Source organism: Palaemon carinicauda, unplaced genomic scaffold (genome assembly GCF_036898095.1).
Source record: "Palaemon carinicauda isolate YSFRI2023 unplaced genomic scaffold, ASM3689809v2 scaffold2, whole genome shotgun sequence".
NCBI lineage: Eukaryota > Metazoa > Arthropoda > Malacostraca > Decapoda > Palaemonidae > Palaemon > Palaemon carinicauda.
In genome coordinates this window covers 539941-560000 of record NW_027169589.1, presented here as the reverse complement: position 1 = coordinate 560000, position 20060 = coordinate 539941, and the positions used below count along the sequence as shown (strand labels likewise).

Here is a 20060-nt window from a genome sequence, read left to right as displayed (position 1 = left end):
CGCGCTTGACCTCGAGTTTTCTACCGAATTGGTGAAGTACTTGGTTTTGGTTTTATTGCTTTCGCTGTGTTGGTTTTTTGCTTCAATAAAACTCTTGAAACCCTTTTTTGATTTTGTTGATGAACTTGGCTTCCCTTTGGATTTTCTTTGGATTTTCATAATGGCTGACCCTTCTCCTGTCTATCGTAAATGTGCGAAAGACTGTAACAAACGTCTTCCGAAAGCTTCTATCGATCCTCATACTGTTTGTGCTAATTGCCGGGGTAAATCCTGCCAATTAGGAGATCGGTGTGAGGAATGTGTGGTTTTATCGGAATTCGAGAGGTTGGAGTATGAGAAATATACTCGGAAACTCGAAAGAGATAGGGTGAGGAGAAGCTCTTCTAGATCTTTAGATTTTTCCTCTTCCCATGCCCCTGAACCTAATCCTTCCCCTGTAGTGGTAGTTTCTGAACCCCCTATTGGCACTCATGAACCTTCAATGCGTGATATGTTATTGGCTATTCAAGCGTTGGGTGAGAAGGTCGAAACCTTGGCATCTGACAGAAACCAGCTTATGTCCGACGTTAAGCTTTTAAAGAGTCAAAGTGGTAAAGTGGAAAGTCAAAGTGGTAAAGTGGAAAGTGCGACTAATGTGTTTAGTGTTGCGACGGAGGGTTCGTCTGTTCGTGCTTGTCGCTTACCTAGTCCGAGACCTCTTTCAAGCTCCCCTGCACCAGGGAGAAGGAATGTCGTAGGACTTAAGGGAGTGAGAGGTGTAAACCAACGTACAGACGTTCCCTCAAAGGTATCAGACGTTGCTCCTCAAGCACGTCCTTACCATAAGACGGGAGAAACTAAATTCTCCTCGTCTTCCGATGATTTGCCTCTTAAGAAACCTTGGCGTAAGGTTTCAAGACCCTTAAAACGCAGGTCAGTCCCTTCAGGACAGGTCCAGCGTCCTGGCTGTAGTCATTGGGACAGCTCTGACCGTATTCAGTCATCGGATGGCTGTTCGCCTGTTAATCGTAAACGTGACGCTGAGTCCGAGGGTCTCGTTCGGTGCGATGATTTGCATACACAGACGTTGCCGACGTCACGGCCCGTTTCGACTCCCGTTGACCCGAAGTGGAGTGTCTTACAAGACATGCAGTTGAAACTTTCATCCTTAATGGAGGTTTATGAGCATGACCAGGTTCGTAAAGATCCTTTGCTTGCGGTTCGCCAGTCCGGCAAGCGTGACTCAGGTCTTCAACCGCCTAAGCGAGATTTGTCTCGTCATTTTGACGTTAGCGCTAATGTTATCGGTGCTGTTAAACGTGACTCTGATCGTGTTCCTCGTCAGTCACGTCAGTTACATGACGTGGAATGTCATTTTCCGCAGACTCAAGGTGACGTTCAGCAACAATCACCGCAGTCTCGACGTGACGTTCGTCGGCCGACTCCGTTGTCCCGACGTGACGTCGAACGTCAGTCGCCACGGTCGGGTGTTGTTTTTCAACCTCAAGTCCTGCAGTCTGTGCAGTCCCGACGTGATGTCGAACGTCAGTCGACACAGTCTGTTGTTGTTTGTCAGCCTCAAGACTTTCAGTCTTTGCAGTCTCGACGTGACGTCGTTACCTCTGCTTTTGCTACGGCCCCGTCGCATATTGATATAGCCTGTCAATCGTTACCTCCTCGGCATGCTTCTCCGTGTCGCGAGACTTTGCCGTTGTCGGATTATGTTCCTTCGGATGAGGAAGTTGTTGATCCCCTTCCTGCTGATGTTCCTTTGGGGACTCTTTCGGATGGAGAGGAGCCTAGGGTTGCTCAGCGATCCCTTGACTTTAAGAAGGTAATGCTTATCTTTAAGGATCTGTTTCCCGATCATTTTGTTTCTGCTGCTCCTCGTTCCCCTCCATCTGAGTTCACGCTGGGCCTGACTTCTTCGACTCCGTCGTTCACGAAGTTGGTGCTCTCTCGCTCTTCTAAGAGAGCTTTGCGTTTGTTGGGAGACTGGTTAATGTCCAGGAGGAATTTGGGGAAGTCCTCTTTTGCCTTTCCCCCTTTCAAATTGGCTTCTCGTGTGAGCGTTTGGTATGACACGGGAGAAGTTCTCGGCTTGGGGGTGCCTGCCTCTGCCCAGGGAGACTTCTCAAGCCTTGTAGACTCTCCTCGTCGTCTGGCCATGAGACGCTCGAAGGTTTGCTGGTCCTCTACAGATCTGGATCATCTCCTTAAAGGAATTTACCGTGCCTTCGAGGTTTTCAATTTTTTGTATTGGTCCCTGGGAGCCTTGAGTAGGAAGGTCTCGTCAGCGGACCGGGATGTCTCTATTCAGATAATGTCGTGCATGGACAAGGCAATAAGGGATGGCTCTAATGAACTTGCTGCTACATTCACAGCAGGGTTTCTTAAGAAGAGAGACTCTGTGTTCTTTTCTGTCTGCAGGGGTCACTCCTTGTCAGAGGTCAGAACTTCTCTTTGCGCCCTTGTCTTCTGCCTTGTTCCCTCAACAGCTTATTAGAGATATCGTGGCGTCTCTTGCACAGAAGGACACTCATGATTTAATGGCCACGTCTGCTCGTAAGGCTGTACCTTCGTCTTCTCATGTCAGCAGACCTAAATTTGACACGCCAGCGGCAAGGTTTATCCCGCCTTTTCGTGGCAGAGCTCCCAGTAGGGGAGGCTCTCGTGCCGATAGCAAGCGAGGCAAGAAGAGAGGATCTAAATCCTCCTGTGGCAGAGTCTGACTGCCCACGTCCTCAGACAGCAGTAGGTGCCAGATTGACCAACTTCTGGCAGGCCTGGGAGAAGAGGGGTGCAGACCGGGAGTCTGTTTTGTTGCTGAAGGAGGGTTACAAAATTCCTTTTGTACGAAGACCTCCTCTGGTAAAAGTTCCGATAGACCTCTCTCCCAGGTATCGAGAGGAGACAAAGAGACAGGCGTTACATCTTCAGGTGTCTCTGTTGTTAGAAAAGGGGGCGGTGGTGAAAGTCTCGGACCTTCAATCCCCAGGTTTTTACAACCGTCTCTTCCTGGTTCCGAAGAACACAGGAGGTTGGAGGCCAGTGCTGGATGTCAGTGCTCTCAACGTGTTTGTTGTAAAAACAAAGTTCACGATGGAGACCACCAAATCCGTTTTGGCAGCAGTCAGAGAGGGCGACTGGATGGTCTCTCTCGACTTGCAGGATGCGTACTTCCACATTCCGATTCATCCAGACTCTCAACATTATCTGAGGTTTGTGTACAGGAATGTGGTGTATCAATTCAGAGCACTGTGCTTCGGCCTCAGCCCTGCTCCTCTTGTTTTTATGAGGCTCATGCGAAATGTAGCGAAGTGCCTACATTTATCGGGGATCAGAGCCTCCCTGTATTTGGACCACTGGTTACTCAGAGCGTCGTCCCATCATCGCTGTCTGCAGGACCTACAGTGGACTTTGGATCTTGCGAAAGAGTTGGGGCTCTTGGTGAACATGGAGAAGTCACAACTGACTCCCTCCCAGACGATTCTCTATTTGGGGATGGAGATACAGAGTCGAGTTTTTCGGGCTTTTCCGTCTGCCAACAGGATCGAGCAGGCTTTGCTCAAAGTCCGTCTCGTGCAAGAGAAAAACCGTTGCTCTGTGAGAGACTGGATGAGCCTCCTGGGGACGTTTTCGTCTCTGGAACAATTTATCTCTCTAGGGAGACTCAACCTGCGCCCTCTCCAATTCCACCTAGACTCCCATTTAAACAAGGAGAAGACTTTAGAGACGGTCTCGATTCCAATCTCCGATCCAGTCAAGACTTGCCTAGCTTGGTGGGACAGCAATATAAGACTTCGGGAAGGTCTTTCTCTGGCAGTCAAGAACCCAAACCATGTGTTGTTTTCAGACGCATCGGATTTGGGTTGGGGGGCGACTCTGGACAATCTGGAATGCTCGGGTCTTTGGTCCGCAGACCAGAGGAGTCTTCACATAAACTGCAAAGAGCTGTTAGCAGTCCATCTAGCACTAAGGAGTTTCGAGAGTCTGATTCGAAACAAGGTGGTGGAGGTGAATGCAGACAATACCACGGCCTTGGCTTACATCTCGAAGCAAGGAGGCACTCACTCCCACGCTCTTTTCGTCATCGCAAGGGACTTTCTCATTTGGTCAAAAGATCGAAACATCTCTCTTTTGACGAGGTTCGTCCAAGGGAAGTTGAATGTCTTGGCGGACTGTCTCAGTCGAAGAGGTCAGGTGATTCCTACGGAGTGGACGCTCCACAAGGATGTGTGCGAGAGACTTTGGATGACTTGGGGTCAACCCACCATCGATCTCTTTGCGACCTCGTTGACAAAAAGGCTCCCGACTTATTGCTCTCCGGTCCCAGATCCAGAGGCGGCCCACATAGACGCTTTTCTTCTGGACTGGTCCCACCTGGACATTTATGCCTTTCCACCTTTCAAGATCCTAAACAAGGTGCTGCAGAAGTTCGCCTCTCACGAAGGGACCAGGTTGACGTTGGTTGCTCCCCTCTGGCCCGCAAGAGAGTGGTTCACAGAGGTACTTCTATGGCTGGTAGACGTTCCAAGGAGTCTACCGTTGCGGATGGATCTCTTACGAAAGCCTCACGTAAAGAGACTTCATCAAAGCCTCCCCGCGCTTCGTCTAACTGCCTTCAGACTATCGAAAGACTCTCTAGAGCTCGAGGGTTTTCGAAGGAGGCAGCTAGAGCGATCGCGAGGGCTAGAAGATCCTCTACCATCAAGATCTATCAGTCGAAATGGGAGGTATTTAGAGACTGGTGCAAGTCCTCCTCTATTTCCTCTTCCAGTGCCTCTGTAGCGCAGATTGCGGATTTTCTGCTTTATCTGAGAAACGGTCGCTCCCTCTCTGCATCCACCATTAAAGGCTACAGAAGCATGTTAGCTTCTGTTTTCAGGCATAGAGGTTTGGATCTTTCTAATAACAAAGATCTCCAAGACCTGCTTAAATCTTTCGAGACTTCCAAGGAGCGTCATATTTCGACTCCTGCTTGGAACTTGGACGTGGTCCTACAGTTCATTATGTCAGACAGGTTTGAACCGTTAAATTCAGCCTCCCTGAAGGATCTTACCCTCAAGACACTGTTTTTGGTGAGCTTGGCTTTGGCTAAAAGGGTTAGTGAGATACATGCTTTTAGCAAGAACATCAGCTTCTCAGCTAATAAAGCAATATGTTCTCTTCAACTTGGTTTTTTGGCCAAGAATGAACTTCTGTCTCGTCCTTGGCCTAAATCATTTGAAATCCCTAGTCTTTCTGAGATTGTGGGTAATGAAGTTGAAAGAGTGCTGTGCCCCGTTAGAGCTCCTAAATTTTATTTATCCAGAACTAAACCGCTACGAGGTTGTTCAGAGGCTTTATGGTGCTCCGTTAAAAAGCCCTCTTTGCCCATGTCTAAGAATGCGTTATCTTATTTTATTAGATTTTTGATTCGGGAGGCACACACTCATTAAAGTGAGAAGGATCGTAATTTACTTAAAGTCAAGGCTCATGAAGTTAGAGTGATAGCAACTTCGGTAGCGTTTAAGCAAAATAGATCCCTTAAAAGTATTATGGACACGACCTTTTGGAGAAGCAAGTCGGTATTCGCTTCATATTACTTGAAAGATGTCCAGACTCTTTATGAGGACTGCTACACACTGGGACCATTCGTAGCAGCGAGTGCAGTAGTGGGTGAAGGCTCTACCACTACATTCCCTTAATCCCAATATCCTTTTAATCTACTCTTGAAATTTTTAATCTTGTTTTGGGTTGTAGACTAAGAAGTCTTTCGCAATCTTTTTGATTTGGCGGGTGGTCAAAATATTGTTTCTTGAGAGCGCCCAGATTAAGGGTATTGATGAGGTCCTGTTATAGGGGTGTTCACCCTGGATATAGCAGCTCCTGGGAGTCTTTCAGCATCCTAAGAGGATCGCTGGGCTTCGTGAGGATAGCGGACTAATGAGGCAGAGTAATCATCAGAGTCATCATCAGAGTCAGCTTCCTTACCAGGTACCTATACTTAAGTTTGTTTTTTGAATATTTGTCAAAAACTCTTGAGCATATACGCCTTTATTGTTTTAATACTGGTCTCTACCCACCACCATGGGTGTGAATCAGCTATTTATATATTCACCGGCTAAGTTTAATATTTAAAAATGATATTTTCATTATAAAATAAATTTTTGAATATACTTACCCGGTGAATGTATAATATTAAAGGCCCTCCCTTCCTCCCCGATAGAGACCCTACGCACTGAGAAGAACTGGTTTGGTTGAGAAGTATATGCGGTATCTGGCCGATAGTCGGCGCTGGTGGGCACACCCGACAACCTTCATGGCGATCGCTCGCGAGTTTTTGGAATCTGTCGACCGTCGGAGACGTCAGCTATTTATATATTCACCGGGTAAGTATATTCAAAAATTTATTTTATAATGAAAATATCATATTTTCTTTTTTTCCAAGTGCTTTGATAATGTGGATTTGACAACAAACAAGCAATATACGATGTGAATGCTGAATGCCTTTGAATGTATATGATAAAATTAATTACGGAAGGTCCTGTATTGAGTAGGGTTCCCCTGCAGTATAGGACCAGTAAAGCAGCCCTTAAAGTGAACTAAAGTAACAAAGTCTTCTTCTTTCCCTTCAGCTTTTCCCATTTCTATATGGGATTGCTGTTTCTAGCCAGCCTCATCTTCCTCTGTCCTGTAGATCTTTTTCTCTTTTCCTTCATGTCATTCAATAATTTATCTCTCCAGCTGAACTTTGGCCTTTCCATCATTCTTCTGCCCTCCACCTCCATCTTCATAACTCTTTGACATACGTGTTCATCTTCTCTCTTCTTTTCTGAGCTTTCTTTGAAACCTCTTAATATTTTGTTCCCTTGATAAATTCTTTCCGGATTTTATCTTTTTTTTGTGACTCCACACATCCACCTCGGCATTCTCATCTCGGCCACTTCCAATGTTTCTTTCTTGCTCTTTCTTTATTGTCCAAGTCTCTGCCCCATAGAGCATTGGTGGTCTAACAATACTCTTTATAAAACTCCAACCTTTGCACTGATCTTCCTATCCCTGATGACTTTCTCCAATTCATACATGTCCACTGAAGTCTTGACTGACTTTTGCATCAAGATTTCCATTTTCGCTCATAACAGAACCAAGATATTTAAATTAGCTAACCCTCATTATGTCTTCTTGGCCTAATTTCACTTTTACCTGCCATTCCTCTCCTCCTGTCCTCATGTATTTTATCTTTGTACTGCTAATTTTCAAGCCCCTACTCTCAAGCTCTTCTCTCTATCTTTCTAGCTCGAGTTTGATACCTTCTCTTGTTAGATCAATCAGCACAATGTCATCAGCAAACATTGCACACCAAGGCACCCCTTTTCTAACTTCTGATGTTATAACATCCATCACAATATCTAACACTTAGGGATTAAGGGGTGAACCCTGGTGGAGACCAACTTTCACCTTGCACTTCCCTGTAGTTCCAACAGTGCTTCTTACTTGTTTGGTTGCCTCTGCATACATATTTTTCATTATTCTGACATGATTTTCAAAAGCTTTTCTCTCTCAAGCACCTCCACTCCTCCTGCCTAGGTACCCTATCATATGCTTTTTCAAAATCAATAAACACCAGATGTAGTCCTTTCTGTTTCGCTTTATATTTCTCTACTGTCTGCCTTAGTGCAAATATTGCATTAACTGTGCTCTTTTGGCATAAAACCAAATTGTCCTTCACAAATTGTGGTTTCTATTCTCAATCTTCCTTCTTTAATCTTCTCATATATTTTCATTGTATGTGATATTAACTTAATTCCTCTGTAATTCCCACACTCCTGAACATCACCTTTCTCTTTGTAGATTGGAACCATTTGGCTGTTTCTCCACATGTCTGGCATTCTTTCTTGGCGATACGTCTTAGTTATTAAATCCCACAGGATGTTTATGCCTTCAATGATGAAAGAAAAGATGGTAGACAGCCTGTGAATAGTGGTTTTCACACGCCCCTGATGTATACACGACACCCACGAGGTGCTCGCGCGAGGGTAGTAACCTCTGCATTCCATGCTTTTATCTTTCTCTGGTATATTTGGAAGATTTATATCAGAAAAGTGTAAAGAAGGACTCTTTTTTTTTTTTCACCGGGCGTCACAGGTCTCTCCCCAGAAATAGATTTTTCCTTCGTCAAAATCCCTTTATAAGGAGGAGATTAACCAACCCAATGAATCAAACTGGACTCCTGCAGAGCTGGTCTCATTAAATTCGGGAAAAGATGGGCGGTCAAGCGCATACTACCGCCCAAGTAGTTTTAGCTCCAGTACTAGTATTGGCTCCGGGTGATGATTCGTCACCTGTTATCCGACGTATTTCACCATAAGAGGTGCTACGATGGATTCAATAGAACCTGAATCCATGGGTCTGCTTTATACTCACTGATTGCGTGCTATGCACGTTGATGCATAAAGACCTTTCTTATTGATTGATGAATCTTGGTATGTTGAATAGCCCAACACATTGGATTCCTGTTTTAGCCTTTCATGGGCAAGCCCTTGGAGATCACTCAGCATATTAACCCCCCAAAAATGGTTCATTGTCCAGCTAGACTCCTTTTTGGAATTGAAATATATTTCTTGTAATTTTAGTGCGCCTAAATGTCAATGAATAAATTATCTGAATTCTGGTTGTTATAATAATGGAATGGAGAATGGAAAATGGCTGTCTCCTAAAGAAGATGATGAATGCAAGAGTTGATGGGAGAAGTACAAGAGGAAGGCCAAGGTTTGGGTGGATGGATGGAGTGAAGAAAGCTCTGGGTGATAGGAGGATAGATGTGAGAGAGGCAAGAGGAAAGCGTGCTAGAAATAGGAGTGAATGGTGAGCGATTGTGACACAGTTCCGGTAGGCCCTGCTGCTTCCTCCGGTGCCTTAGATGACCGCGGAGGTAGCAGCAGTAGGGGATTCGGCTTTATGAAGCTTCATCTGTGGTGGATAACGGGGGAGGGTGGGCTGTGGCACCCTAGCAGTACCAGCCGAACTCGGTTGAGTCCCTTGTCAGGCTGGGAGGAACGTAGAGAGGAGAGGTCCACTTTTTTGTTTCATTTGTTTGATGTCGGCTAACCCCCAAAATTGGGGGAAGTGCCTTGGTATATATATGTATGCATGTATAATAATTTTTTCTATAAAGACACAGAGTAAACTTCATAGCCATAATACATAACATTTCTTGTAATCCATGAAGCAGCCTTTTAATGTTTTCTCTTTTATATTTCAGACTGAGTACAGGGGCCATGGGCGCGACCTTGTGGAAAATGGCAATAATCTCGCTGGAATGGATGGGGTGGTGGTGGTTGGTGGCGATGGTCTAGTTAACGAGGTGGTAACGGGGCTGCTACTACGAGCAGCTCATGATTCGGAAATAGATCCTCACCAGCCAGATGTATCTTTGCCTCAAACACAAATTAGAGTCGGAATCATTCCAGGTAATGAGTTACTCGATTGTCTGTAGAGGGTGTGGTTTTTTCCATTTTCCTAGGACAAGATAAGGAAAAGTTTACCAAATGTTAGGTTTCACTAAGTGATTTGTTTGTAATGCACAAATACAAACGTGTGTGTATTTTATGTATTGCAAGAAGGCCATAAATGTAATTGATTGAGAATCAAAGAGTTATATTGAATGAGCATGTAACTTTGAGTGTACCATGTACTTTCCAAGGCATGGCGTAGGTTATTTATAGATTCAGAACATTGGAAAAATATTTTGTTATATGAGAAAAAATCAACAGGCAACATATTTCTAAGGCGCTAGAATTTGATAGAAATTTCTATGCCATTAAATACTATCTGAAAATTCTCCAAGCTCAGTAACAATGATCAAATTATGTGTAACAAATCCAGGTACTGTCCTCTATTTCAAGATTTTTCAATATATATTTTTCATATTTTAGTAGTAATTATCAGTAGGTAATGCTTGCTTACAGAGAATTTTTCCTTAACAGGTGGCAGTACCGATGCTACATGCCATGGTACCCATGGCACCAGCGACATTGTAACTGCTGCCCTTCACATCATCATGGGTAGGTCTCTTCTTACAGTTCTTACAGTCCAATCTGTCACCTTTTCTTGTCTACAAAGAACTATTATAGTACAATCAGGCCCTGATATATTTTTAGTATTTAACATCTGCTAATTTGGCTATTCAATGGAAGGTGAATTGATTAGTGTGGATAACTTAAATGGAAAGTTGTAAAAGGTATAATTACTCAAGGTATAAAAGATTTAGAAAATGTATAGATGCTGTGGTATTCATTCGAGATCCTAGGTGTGCCATTAGTAAAATTGGTCGAGAAACCCTGGTATAACTGAAATTATTATTATTATTATTATTATTATTATTATTACTACTAGCTAAGCTACAATCCTAGTTAGAAAAGCAGAATGCTATAAGCCCAATGGGTCCGACAGAGAAAAAAATAGCTCAGTGAAGAAAGGAAATAATAAAAATGAAATATGTGAGAAGTAATGAACAATTAAAATAAAATATTTTAAGAACAGTAGCAACATTAAAACAGATCTTTCATATATAAACTATAAAAAGAAATTTATGTCAGTGTGGTCAACATAAAAACAATTGCTACAAGTTTCAACTTTCAAAGTTGCACTGGTTCAACTACCCGATTAGGGAGATCATTCCACAACTTAGTCACAGCTGGAATAAAACCTTTAGAATTCTGTGTAGTATTGAGCCTCATGATGGAGAAGGCCTGGGTATCAGGATAACTAAATGCTATTCATGCATAGGACTGAATATTAAAGTAAAGATTATTTGTCATATAGGCGACTGCCGGAATGTTGATGTGGCTGCAGTCCATGCCAAAGGAAGACTGCAGTGTGTAGCAACTACAATGGTATCCTATGGTTACTTTGGAGATTTGCTGGAAACTTCTGAACGATGGCGAAAATTGGGTCCTTCTCGGTACCTGGTATCCGGTGTGTTGCAGTTCCTGAGGAACCGTTCGTATGAAGGTCAGCTCAGTGTGTTGACTCCTGATGCACCGCTCGCAGAACCGAGCGATTCTAAGTCTTGCTGCCATCAGTGCAGCATTTGTACCAAAGCTTCCAAGAGTTCTTCATCTCCAGGAGAGTGGAAACAGGTGAGTGGTTGTTTTAACCATTTTACCCCCAAAGGACGTACTGGTACGTTTCACAAAACTCATCCCTTTACCCCCGTGGACATACCGGTACGTCCTTGCAAAAAAATGCTATACATTTTTTTTTTTCATATTTTTGATAATTTGTTGAGAAAATTCAGGCATTTTCCAAGAGAATGAGACCAACCTGACCTCTCTATGGCAAAAATTAAGGCTGTTAGAGCAATTTAAAAAAAATATACTGCATAATGTGCTGGGAAAAAAATAAACCCCTGGGGGTTAAGGGTTGGAAATTTCCAAATAGCCTGGGGGTAAAGGGGTTAAGTTCTATTTATATGGGCAAGGGTCGGATAGCGAGTGTCTGAAAATAATCATGATAAAAATTGATTTTTCTTTATTGTTGGTTGATAGAAAATAGCTGTTTTCTCTTGCAGCTTTGTAATCTGTCTCAGCAGATCATTTCAAATTGATTTCCGAATTCATACTTGCTGTATAATAAAGTCCCTTATCAAGTACATATTGATTATTAAATGCATAAATTAGTAAACTTTATTTTGTAAATTTATATATAATTCAGGTTGTTAGCTGAAAATTGTTCACTTTTTTATAGTACCACAAATTTTTTATAAAAGTTCTTTGATCACTTTTAGCTAATTTTAAGATGAATGCCAAAAATTTTAGTTTTAATGTTGAATTCAAAAGAATATAGTAATGAAATAAGATAACAGAGAAAAGGTTCAATAGCAGTAATTTGAATTCTATGAAATTAATACATTTTTGCTTTCCATAACATTTCTCTTTACTTCAATCATCATGAATTATTTTACAATTATTTTGTGTTAAAAGGTTTATGAAAGAACGTGAATGATATTTAAATGGTAATGCTAATTCATCTCAGCCCCTGACAAATATCAAAATGAGGGATTGTTAAGAAAAGTCTTAAAACCATACCATAAAGTATACAGATGGGCATACTTTACATACAGTGCACACATACATAATACATGTATGTACAGTACTGCATTAATGTTTATCAGTAACCACAAATAAGGAATATTGTATCACATTAAAACATCCTTTTGATTACAATAGAAAGAGGTAGAGCTTGTATAGATTTTATTGAATTTTTTTTTATATTCGATCCCAATTAAATTACCTAAGCTAGTTAGAAAATTAATAAGCTTACCAATGATAAAAAAATTAATTCTTTGATATTCCTCAGATCCTGTTAATCAGAATTTTTCCTACAGGATTACAAACCTTTGTCTTCTAGTAGGAGTAGGATTTCAGTGAAGTTATAAACAGCTTGTTAAAATATATAGAGAGGTGTAGTTAGTTACTGGTAGGTAGCGAATGAAGAACCGTCCCCTGCCAGCTCATTGAGTGGCCACTTTGATTTCAGGATCCGAGTGGTACAGAAGTGCTCTCGGTACTAACAAACTTTGTTTTAAAAACTTTATATTTTAATTACCCATTGCCACGTGTTTGGCGAATGGAGAAATCATGTTCGGGCATATAGTCCTACGCAGGTATTCCAGCCATAGTTGTGGAACCTTTATGAGTAGGACCTCATGGATCCCCATTCTTTGTCCCCTTCATGCTAAAGTCAGGGCTACTTCTAGTCATCACTCTGTGAGAAGTGTATGGAGTGGCCATCCTCCCGGCCCCAGTGACCGGAATATGGGGGAGAGGAAGAAGTCTAACCAGAATTCTCCTTCAGGGTCTTCTTTGCAAAAATCTACTGGATTCCTTTCTCCCTCTATTGCTTTGGATTCTGAGCCTTCTTTGTCTCCCTCCTCCAGGGGGAAATCGAAGAAGAATAACGACATTGATTTAACCTTAGGGGAAGCCAAGAGCAAGGGAACATTATCTGCTCCCCCTAGAGGAGCATAAATTGTCTCCCCAAGGGAATTCAAAAGTTATTACAGAGGACGATGCAGCTAAGGAAGTAGCTCTTAAGAACGCTGTGGCCCTCCAAAACCATTTCACTGCCAGTGGTGAATTCAACAAAACTTCTGATGTAACAAAATTTTTTAAGAACACAAATATTTTAGCTTGTTCATATTTATTAGAAAGTTATGACCAAAACCTTTCCAATAACTACAAACTTATGTTTTGGGGGATTTTAAGAGAGACTTCCCCTTTTCAAATTTTGATTGTCACCATTGGCAGTGAAGAGGTTAAGCATTAAAGGGGCCAGCTCAGTAACAGTTGAGCTTGACTCTTGGGCTGGTAAATCTCCTCCTTTTAATAGTAATAAAAAGTATGATAAACCTAGCATGACTGGCCTTATATGTGCACATGCCTTTGTGCATTCCCACCTATGTGCATGCCTGCCTCTGTGTCCATACGCACTCATTTTCACCAGTTCATCTGTAAGTGTGCAGGCACTCACCTGTTAAAGATGGCATTCCTGTTTGTATGCTCTCTTCTGTATGCATTGGCTCTTGCAATTCTACGCTGATATATATATATATATATATATATATATATATATATATATATATATATATATATATATATATATATATATTATATATATATATATATATATATATATATATATATATATATATATATATATATATATATATATATATATATATATATATATATATATACACATGAATGCTCACCTGTTTGGGGAAGCTCTTCTGTATAGCTCTCCTATTCGTGAGCTCTCTTTTCTGCATTCGATCTCCTGATTCTATTCTGTCATATGTACATGAATGCTCACCTGTTTGGACATGCCATTCTGTTTGGCTCTCCTATTCGTGTGCTCTCTTCTGTATGCATTTGCTCTCCTGATTCTAATGTCATATGTACATGAATGCTCACCTGTTTGGGCATACCCTTCTGTTTATCTCTTCTATTCGTGTGCTCTCATCTACTGTATATACATTCGCTCTCCTGACTCACTCTGTCATATGTACATGAATGCTCACCTGTTTGGGCATACCCTTCTGTTTATCTCTTCTATTCGTGTGCTCTCTTCTGTATGCATTCGCTCTCCTGATTCTACTCTGTCATATGTACATGAATTCTCACTTGTTTGGCCATGCCCTTCTGTTTGGCTCTCGTATTCGTGTGCTCTCTTCTGTATGCATTTGCTCTCCTGATTCTACTCTGTCATATGTACATGAATACTCACTCACCTGTTTTGGCATGCCCTTCTGTTTAGCTCTAATATTTGCGTGCTCTCTACTGTATGCATGTGCTCAGCTGATTTTACTCTGTCAAATATACATTAATGCTCACCTGTTTGGACATGCCCTTCTGTTTAGCTCTCCTGTTCGTGTGCTCTCTTCAGTATGCATTCACTCTCCTGATTCTATTCTGTTATGTATACATGAATGCTCACCTGTTTGGACATGCCCTTCTGTTTAGCTCTCCTATTCGTGTGCTCTCTTCTGTATGCATTCGCTCTCCTGATTCTACTCTGTTATGTATACATGAATGCTCACCTGTTTGGACATGCCCTTCTGTTTAGCTCTCCTGTTCGTGTGCTCTCTTCTGTATGCATTCGCTCTCCTGTTTCTACTCTGTTATGTATACATGAATGCTCACCTGTTTGGGCATGCCCTTCTGTTTAGCTCTCCTGTTCGTGTGCTCTCTTCTGTATGCATTCGCTCTCCTGATTCTACTCTGTTATGTATACATGAATGCTCACCTGTTTGGGCATGCCCTTCTGTTTAGCTCTCCTGTTCGTGTGCTCTCTTCTGTATGCATTCGCTCTCCTGATTCTACTCTGTTATGTATACATGAATGCTCACCTGTTTGGACATGCCCTTCTGTTTAGCTCTCCTGTTCGTGTGCTCTCTTCTGTATGCATTCGCTCTCCTGATTCTACTCTGTTATGTATACATGAATGCTCACCTGTTTGGACATGCCCTTCTGTTTAGCTCTCCTGTTCGTGTGCTCTCTTCTGTATGCATTCGCTCTCCTGTTTCTACTCTGTTATGTATACATGAATGCTCACCTGTTTGGGCATGCCCTTCTGTTTAGCTCTCCTGTTCGTGTGCTCTCTTCTGTATGCATTCGCTCTCCTGATTCTACTCTGTTATGTATACATGAATGCTCACCTGTTTGGGCATGCCCTTCTGTTTAGCTCTCCTGTTCGTGTGCTCTCTTCTGTATGCATTCGCTCTCCTGATTCTACTCTGTTATGTATACATGAATGCTCACCTGTTTGGACATGCCCTTCTGTTTAGCTCTCCTGTTCGTGTGCTCTCTTCTGTATGCATTCGCACTCCTGATTCTACTCTGTTATGTATACATGAATGCTCACCTGTTTGGACATGCCCTTCTGTTTAGCTCTCCTGTTCGTGTGCTCTCTTCTGTATGCATTCGCACTCCTGATTCTACTCTGTTATGTATACATGAATGCTCACCTGTTTGGACATGCCCTTCTGTTTAGCTCTCCTGTTCGTGTGCTCTCTTCTGTATGCATTCGCACTCCTGATTCTACTCTGTTATGTATACATGAATGCTCACCTGTTTGGACATGCCCTTCTGTTTAGCTCTCCTGTTCGTGTGCTCTCTTCTGTATGCATTCGCTCTCCTGATTCTACTCTTGTTATGTATACATGAATGCTCACCTGTTTGGACATGCCCTTCTGTTTAGCTCTCCTATTTGTGTGGTCTCTTCAGTATGCATTCACTCTCCTGATTCTACTCTGTTATGTATACATGAATGCTCACCTGTTTGGGCATGCCCTTCTGTTTAGCTCTCCTATTCGTGTGGTCTCTTCAGTATGCATTCGCTCTCCTGATTCTACTCTGTTATGTATACATGAATGCTCACCTGTTTGGACATGCCCTTCTGTTTAGCTCTCCTATTCGTGTGCGCTCTCCTATTCGTGTGGTCTCTTCAGTATGCATTCACTCTCCTGATTCTACTCTGTTATGTATACATGAATGCTCACCTGTTTGGACATGCCCTTCTGTTTAGCTCTCCTATTCGTGTGGTCTCTTCAGTATGCATTCGCTCTCCTGTTTCTACTCTGTTATGTATACATGAATGCTCACCTGTTTGGGCATGCCCTTCTGTTTAGCTCTCCTGTTCGTGTGCTCTCTTCTGTATGCATTCGCTCTCCTGATTCTACTCTGTTATGTATACATGAATGCTCACCTGTTTGGACATGCCCTTCTGTTTAGCTCTCCTGTTCGTGTGCTCTCTTCTGTATGCATTCGCTCTCCTGATTCTACTCTGTTATGTATACATGAATGCTCACCTGTTTGGACATGCCCTTCTGTTTAGCTCTCCTGTTCGTGTGCTCTCTTCTGTATGCATTTGCTCTCCTGATTCTACTCTGTTATGTATACATGAATGCTCACCTGTTTGGGCATGCCCTTCTGTTTAGCTCTCCTGTTCGTGTGCTCTCTTCTGTATGCATTTGCTCTTCTGATTCTACTCTGTTATGTATACATGAATGCTCACCTGTTTGGACATGCCCTTCTGTTTAGCTCTCCTATTCGTGTGCTCTCTTCAGTATGCATTCCCTCTCCTGATTCTACTCTGTTATGTATACATGAATGCTCACCTGTTTGGGCATGCCCTTCTGTTTAGCTCTCCTGTTCGTGTGCTCTCTTCTGTATGCATTCGCTCTCCTGATTCTACTCTGTTATGTATACATGAATGCTCACCTGTTTGGGCATGCCCTTCTGTTTAGCTCTCCTGTTCGTGTGCTCTCTTCTGTATGCATTCGATCTCTTGATTTTACTCTGTCATATGTACATGAATGCTCTCCTGTTTGGGCATACCCTTCTGTTTAGCTCGCCTATTCGTGTGGTCTCTTCTGTATGCATTCGATCTCTTGATTTTACTCTCTCATATGTACATGAATGCTCTCCTGTTTGGGCATACCCTTCTGTTTAGCTCGCCTATTCGTGTGGTCTCTTCTGTATGCATTCGCTCTCTTGATTCTACTCTGTCATATGTAAATGAATGCTCTCCTGTTTGGGCATACCCTTCTGTTTAGCTCGCCTATTCGTGTGGTCTCTTCTGTATGCATTCGATCTCCTGATTCTACTCTGTCATATGTACATGAATGCTCTCCTGTTTAGGCATACCTTTTGTTTAGCTCTCCTATTTGGGTACTCTCTTCTGTATGCATTTGCTCTCCTAATTCTACTCTGTCATATGTACATGAATACTCACTCACCTGTTTGGGCATGCCCTTCTGTTTAGCTCTCCTATTTGTGTGCTCTCTACTGTATGCATTCGCTCTCCTGATTCTACTCTGTCATATATACATGAATCCTTACCTGTTTGGGCATGCCCTTCTGTTTGGTTCTCCGATTTGTGTGCTCTCTTCTGTATGCATTCGCTCTCCTGACTCACTCTGTCATATGTACATGAATGCTCTCCTGTTTGGGCATGCCCTTCTGTTTAGCTCTTCTATTCATCTGATCTCTTCTGTATGCATTCACTCTCTTGACTCTACCGTCATGTATACATGAATGCTCACCTGTTTGGGCATGCCCTTCTGTTTAGCTCTTCTATTCATCTGCTCTCTTCTGTATGCATTCACTCTCTTGACTCTGCTGTCATGTATACATGAATGCTCACCTTTTTGGGCATGCCCTTCTGTTTGGTTCTCCGATTCGTGTGCTCTCTTCTGTATGCAATCGCTCTCTTGCCTCTACTGTCATATATACATGAATGCTCACTCTTTTGGGCATTCATTTCTTTTAGAGTTCACTCTTCTGTTAGCATGCATTTTCCTGTTAGAGATTATGCACTCTACCATGCACTTGCTCTCTCCAATTGGTGAACATTTGCCAGATGCTGAAATGGCATCTGTTCATGCGTGCTATACTGTTTCAGATACATGACATTCGCTCGCTTTTACGTTTGTTTCGTAATTTTGGCAAGAATTTCATCATGCCAAAGAGAGAAAAACAATTTCAGCATTTTGCTAACAGGAAATTACGGTCCATAAGATTTCTTACTCCTTATCTAGATTTTAATCTTTGGTACCATTGTTCAATTAGTTCATTATGCATGTCGCACAAGATTTTTTTTTTTTATAATTCTGACCCTCCTTTACATTCAGATCTTCCTGGACAGTTCCATCCTGTTCATAATACTAGGTATGCAGTTAATTCTAATAGTCAGGCCTTCTTCATCATGAGGCTCAATATTACACAATACTCTTGAAGTTTTATTCCAGCTGTGACCAAGTTGTGGAATGATCTTCCTAATCGGGTAGTTGAATCAGTAGAAGTTCAAAAGTTCGTACTTGCAGCAAATGTTTTTATGTTGAACAGGCTTGCATAAGTTTTTTATAGTTTATATATGAAATATTTGTTTTAATGTTAATGTTTTTGAAATATTTTATTTTAATTTTTCATTACTTCTTATATCGTTTATTTATTTCCTTATTTATTTTTCTCACTGGGCTATTTTTCCCTGTTGGGTCCCTTGGGCTTATGGCATCTTGCTTTTCCAACTAGGGTTGTAGCTTAGCTAATAATAATAGTATTAATAATAACAATAATAATGATGATGATAATGATGATGATGATGATAGTAATAGTAGTAATAATAGTAATAGTAGTAAAATAATAATAATAATAATAATAATAATAATAATAATAATAATTATAATACGGGATAAGAAACTTTGCTCTAATAAGAGTTCAGAAGTGGGTAATATCGGCGATATTAGCGGAGTTAGTGAAGGAGAGAGAGTGAGTGTTATGGATGAAGGAGCGACTAGGAGCCTAGAAAAGCAAGATATTGAGCAAAGGGATCTTCATTTATGATTAAATTATGATATTTAACATTGTTTTGGTTTACTAATATCCAAAAAGAAACATAAAATTCATGATAATCATGATTTATTAATATTGTCTTTGTAAAAATACAAAAAAAAACTTTCAACTCCCGTATCTCAAAACTATACTTATTGACCTTCAAATTCTATCTTCTCCCTTATTTTTAAATATATAGCATTGAAATTTGGTGTATAACTTAGAAGGATATTATAAAACATTAAAATTGTGCCCTTTTTTTCAATTTATATTTCATATTTTCTTAATTTTTTCCCTTATTTATAGGGTTTATTTTTTACCATAATAAAAAAATTCATATCTAGCAAAAAGAAGACTTTTAGAAAAAAAAAATATTTGATTGGAGGTCTACATCAGGTCTATATAGGGTAGTAATCCCAGGTCTTTAAGCACTGAGGGAGAAGGAATTTTGAAAACCACTCATTTTCAGGATAAATCACCCTGGTGTCGCAAAACCGAAGGTCAGAGGCGAAAATCCTATGCAGTTTGGAGATGTCCTAAATCACCTTATTAAGTGGTATAAATGTCAAAGTCCTGTCCTTAAAAAACAACATTAGCCAATGGGCCAATAAATTTTCACCCCTTTAACCCTTTTACCCCCAAAGGACATATTGGTACGTTTCACAAAAACCATCCCTTTACCCCCGTGGACGTACCGGTACATCCTTGCAAAAAAATGCTATAAATTTTTTTTTTTTCATATTTTTGATAATTTTTTGAGAAAATTCAGGCATTTTCCAAGAGAACGAGACTAACCTGACCTCTTGATGACAAAAATTAAGGCTGTTAGAGCAATTTAAAAAAAATATACTGCAAAATGTGCTGGGAAAAAAATAACCCCCTGGGGGTTAAGGGTTGGAAATTTCCAAAAAGCCTGGGGGTAAAAGGGTTAATAAAGAAAATTTCCTCCAAGCAGAAAGCTTTTTCGCAGGATCTGCACAGATGTCTGGATACCTCCAAACGTTCTTTACGGCAGTCTGCCATTCAGAGTGGGCCATGTTTTGTAATTGGCATCATAGAGGTTACTTCTTCGGTCAGAGCCTCTATTCACCTAAATGCAGATTTCCTTGTTTTCCTGGGAATAGAGAAGTTCCTTTTAGTCTCGGCGGTGAAAGGCTATTGCGCAGCCTTAAGCCAAGTCTCTAGGCTGAAGGGCATAGA

The 20060-nt window shown here is 41.4% G+C and overlaps 1 protein-coding gene across 3 annotated transcripts in view; it reads left to right on the top strand.

Annotated features, from left to right (window-relative positions):
- Cerk (Ceramide kinase) overlaps positions 1-20060 on the top strand; it is a 156647-nt gene that overhangs the window by 111385 nt on the left and 25202 nt on the right. For all 3 annotated transcript variants that reach the window (XM_068368374.1, XM_068368373.1, XM_068368372.1), the window contains exons 4-6: positions 9227-9434; positions 9951-10028; positions 10789-11105. In XM_068368374.1, the coding sequence (XP_068224475.1) occupies positions 9227-9434; positions 9951-10028; positions 10789-11105 (603 nt within the window). The remainder of the gene's footprint in view (positions 1-9226; positions 9435-9950; positions 10029-10788; positions 11106-20060) is intronic.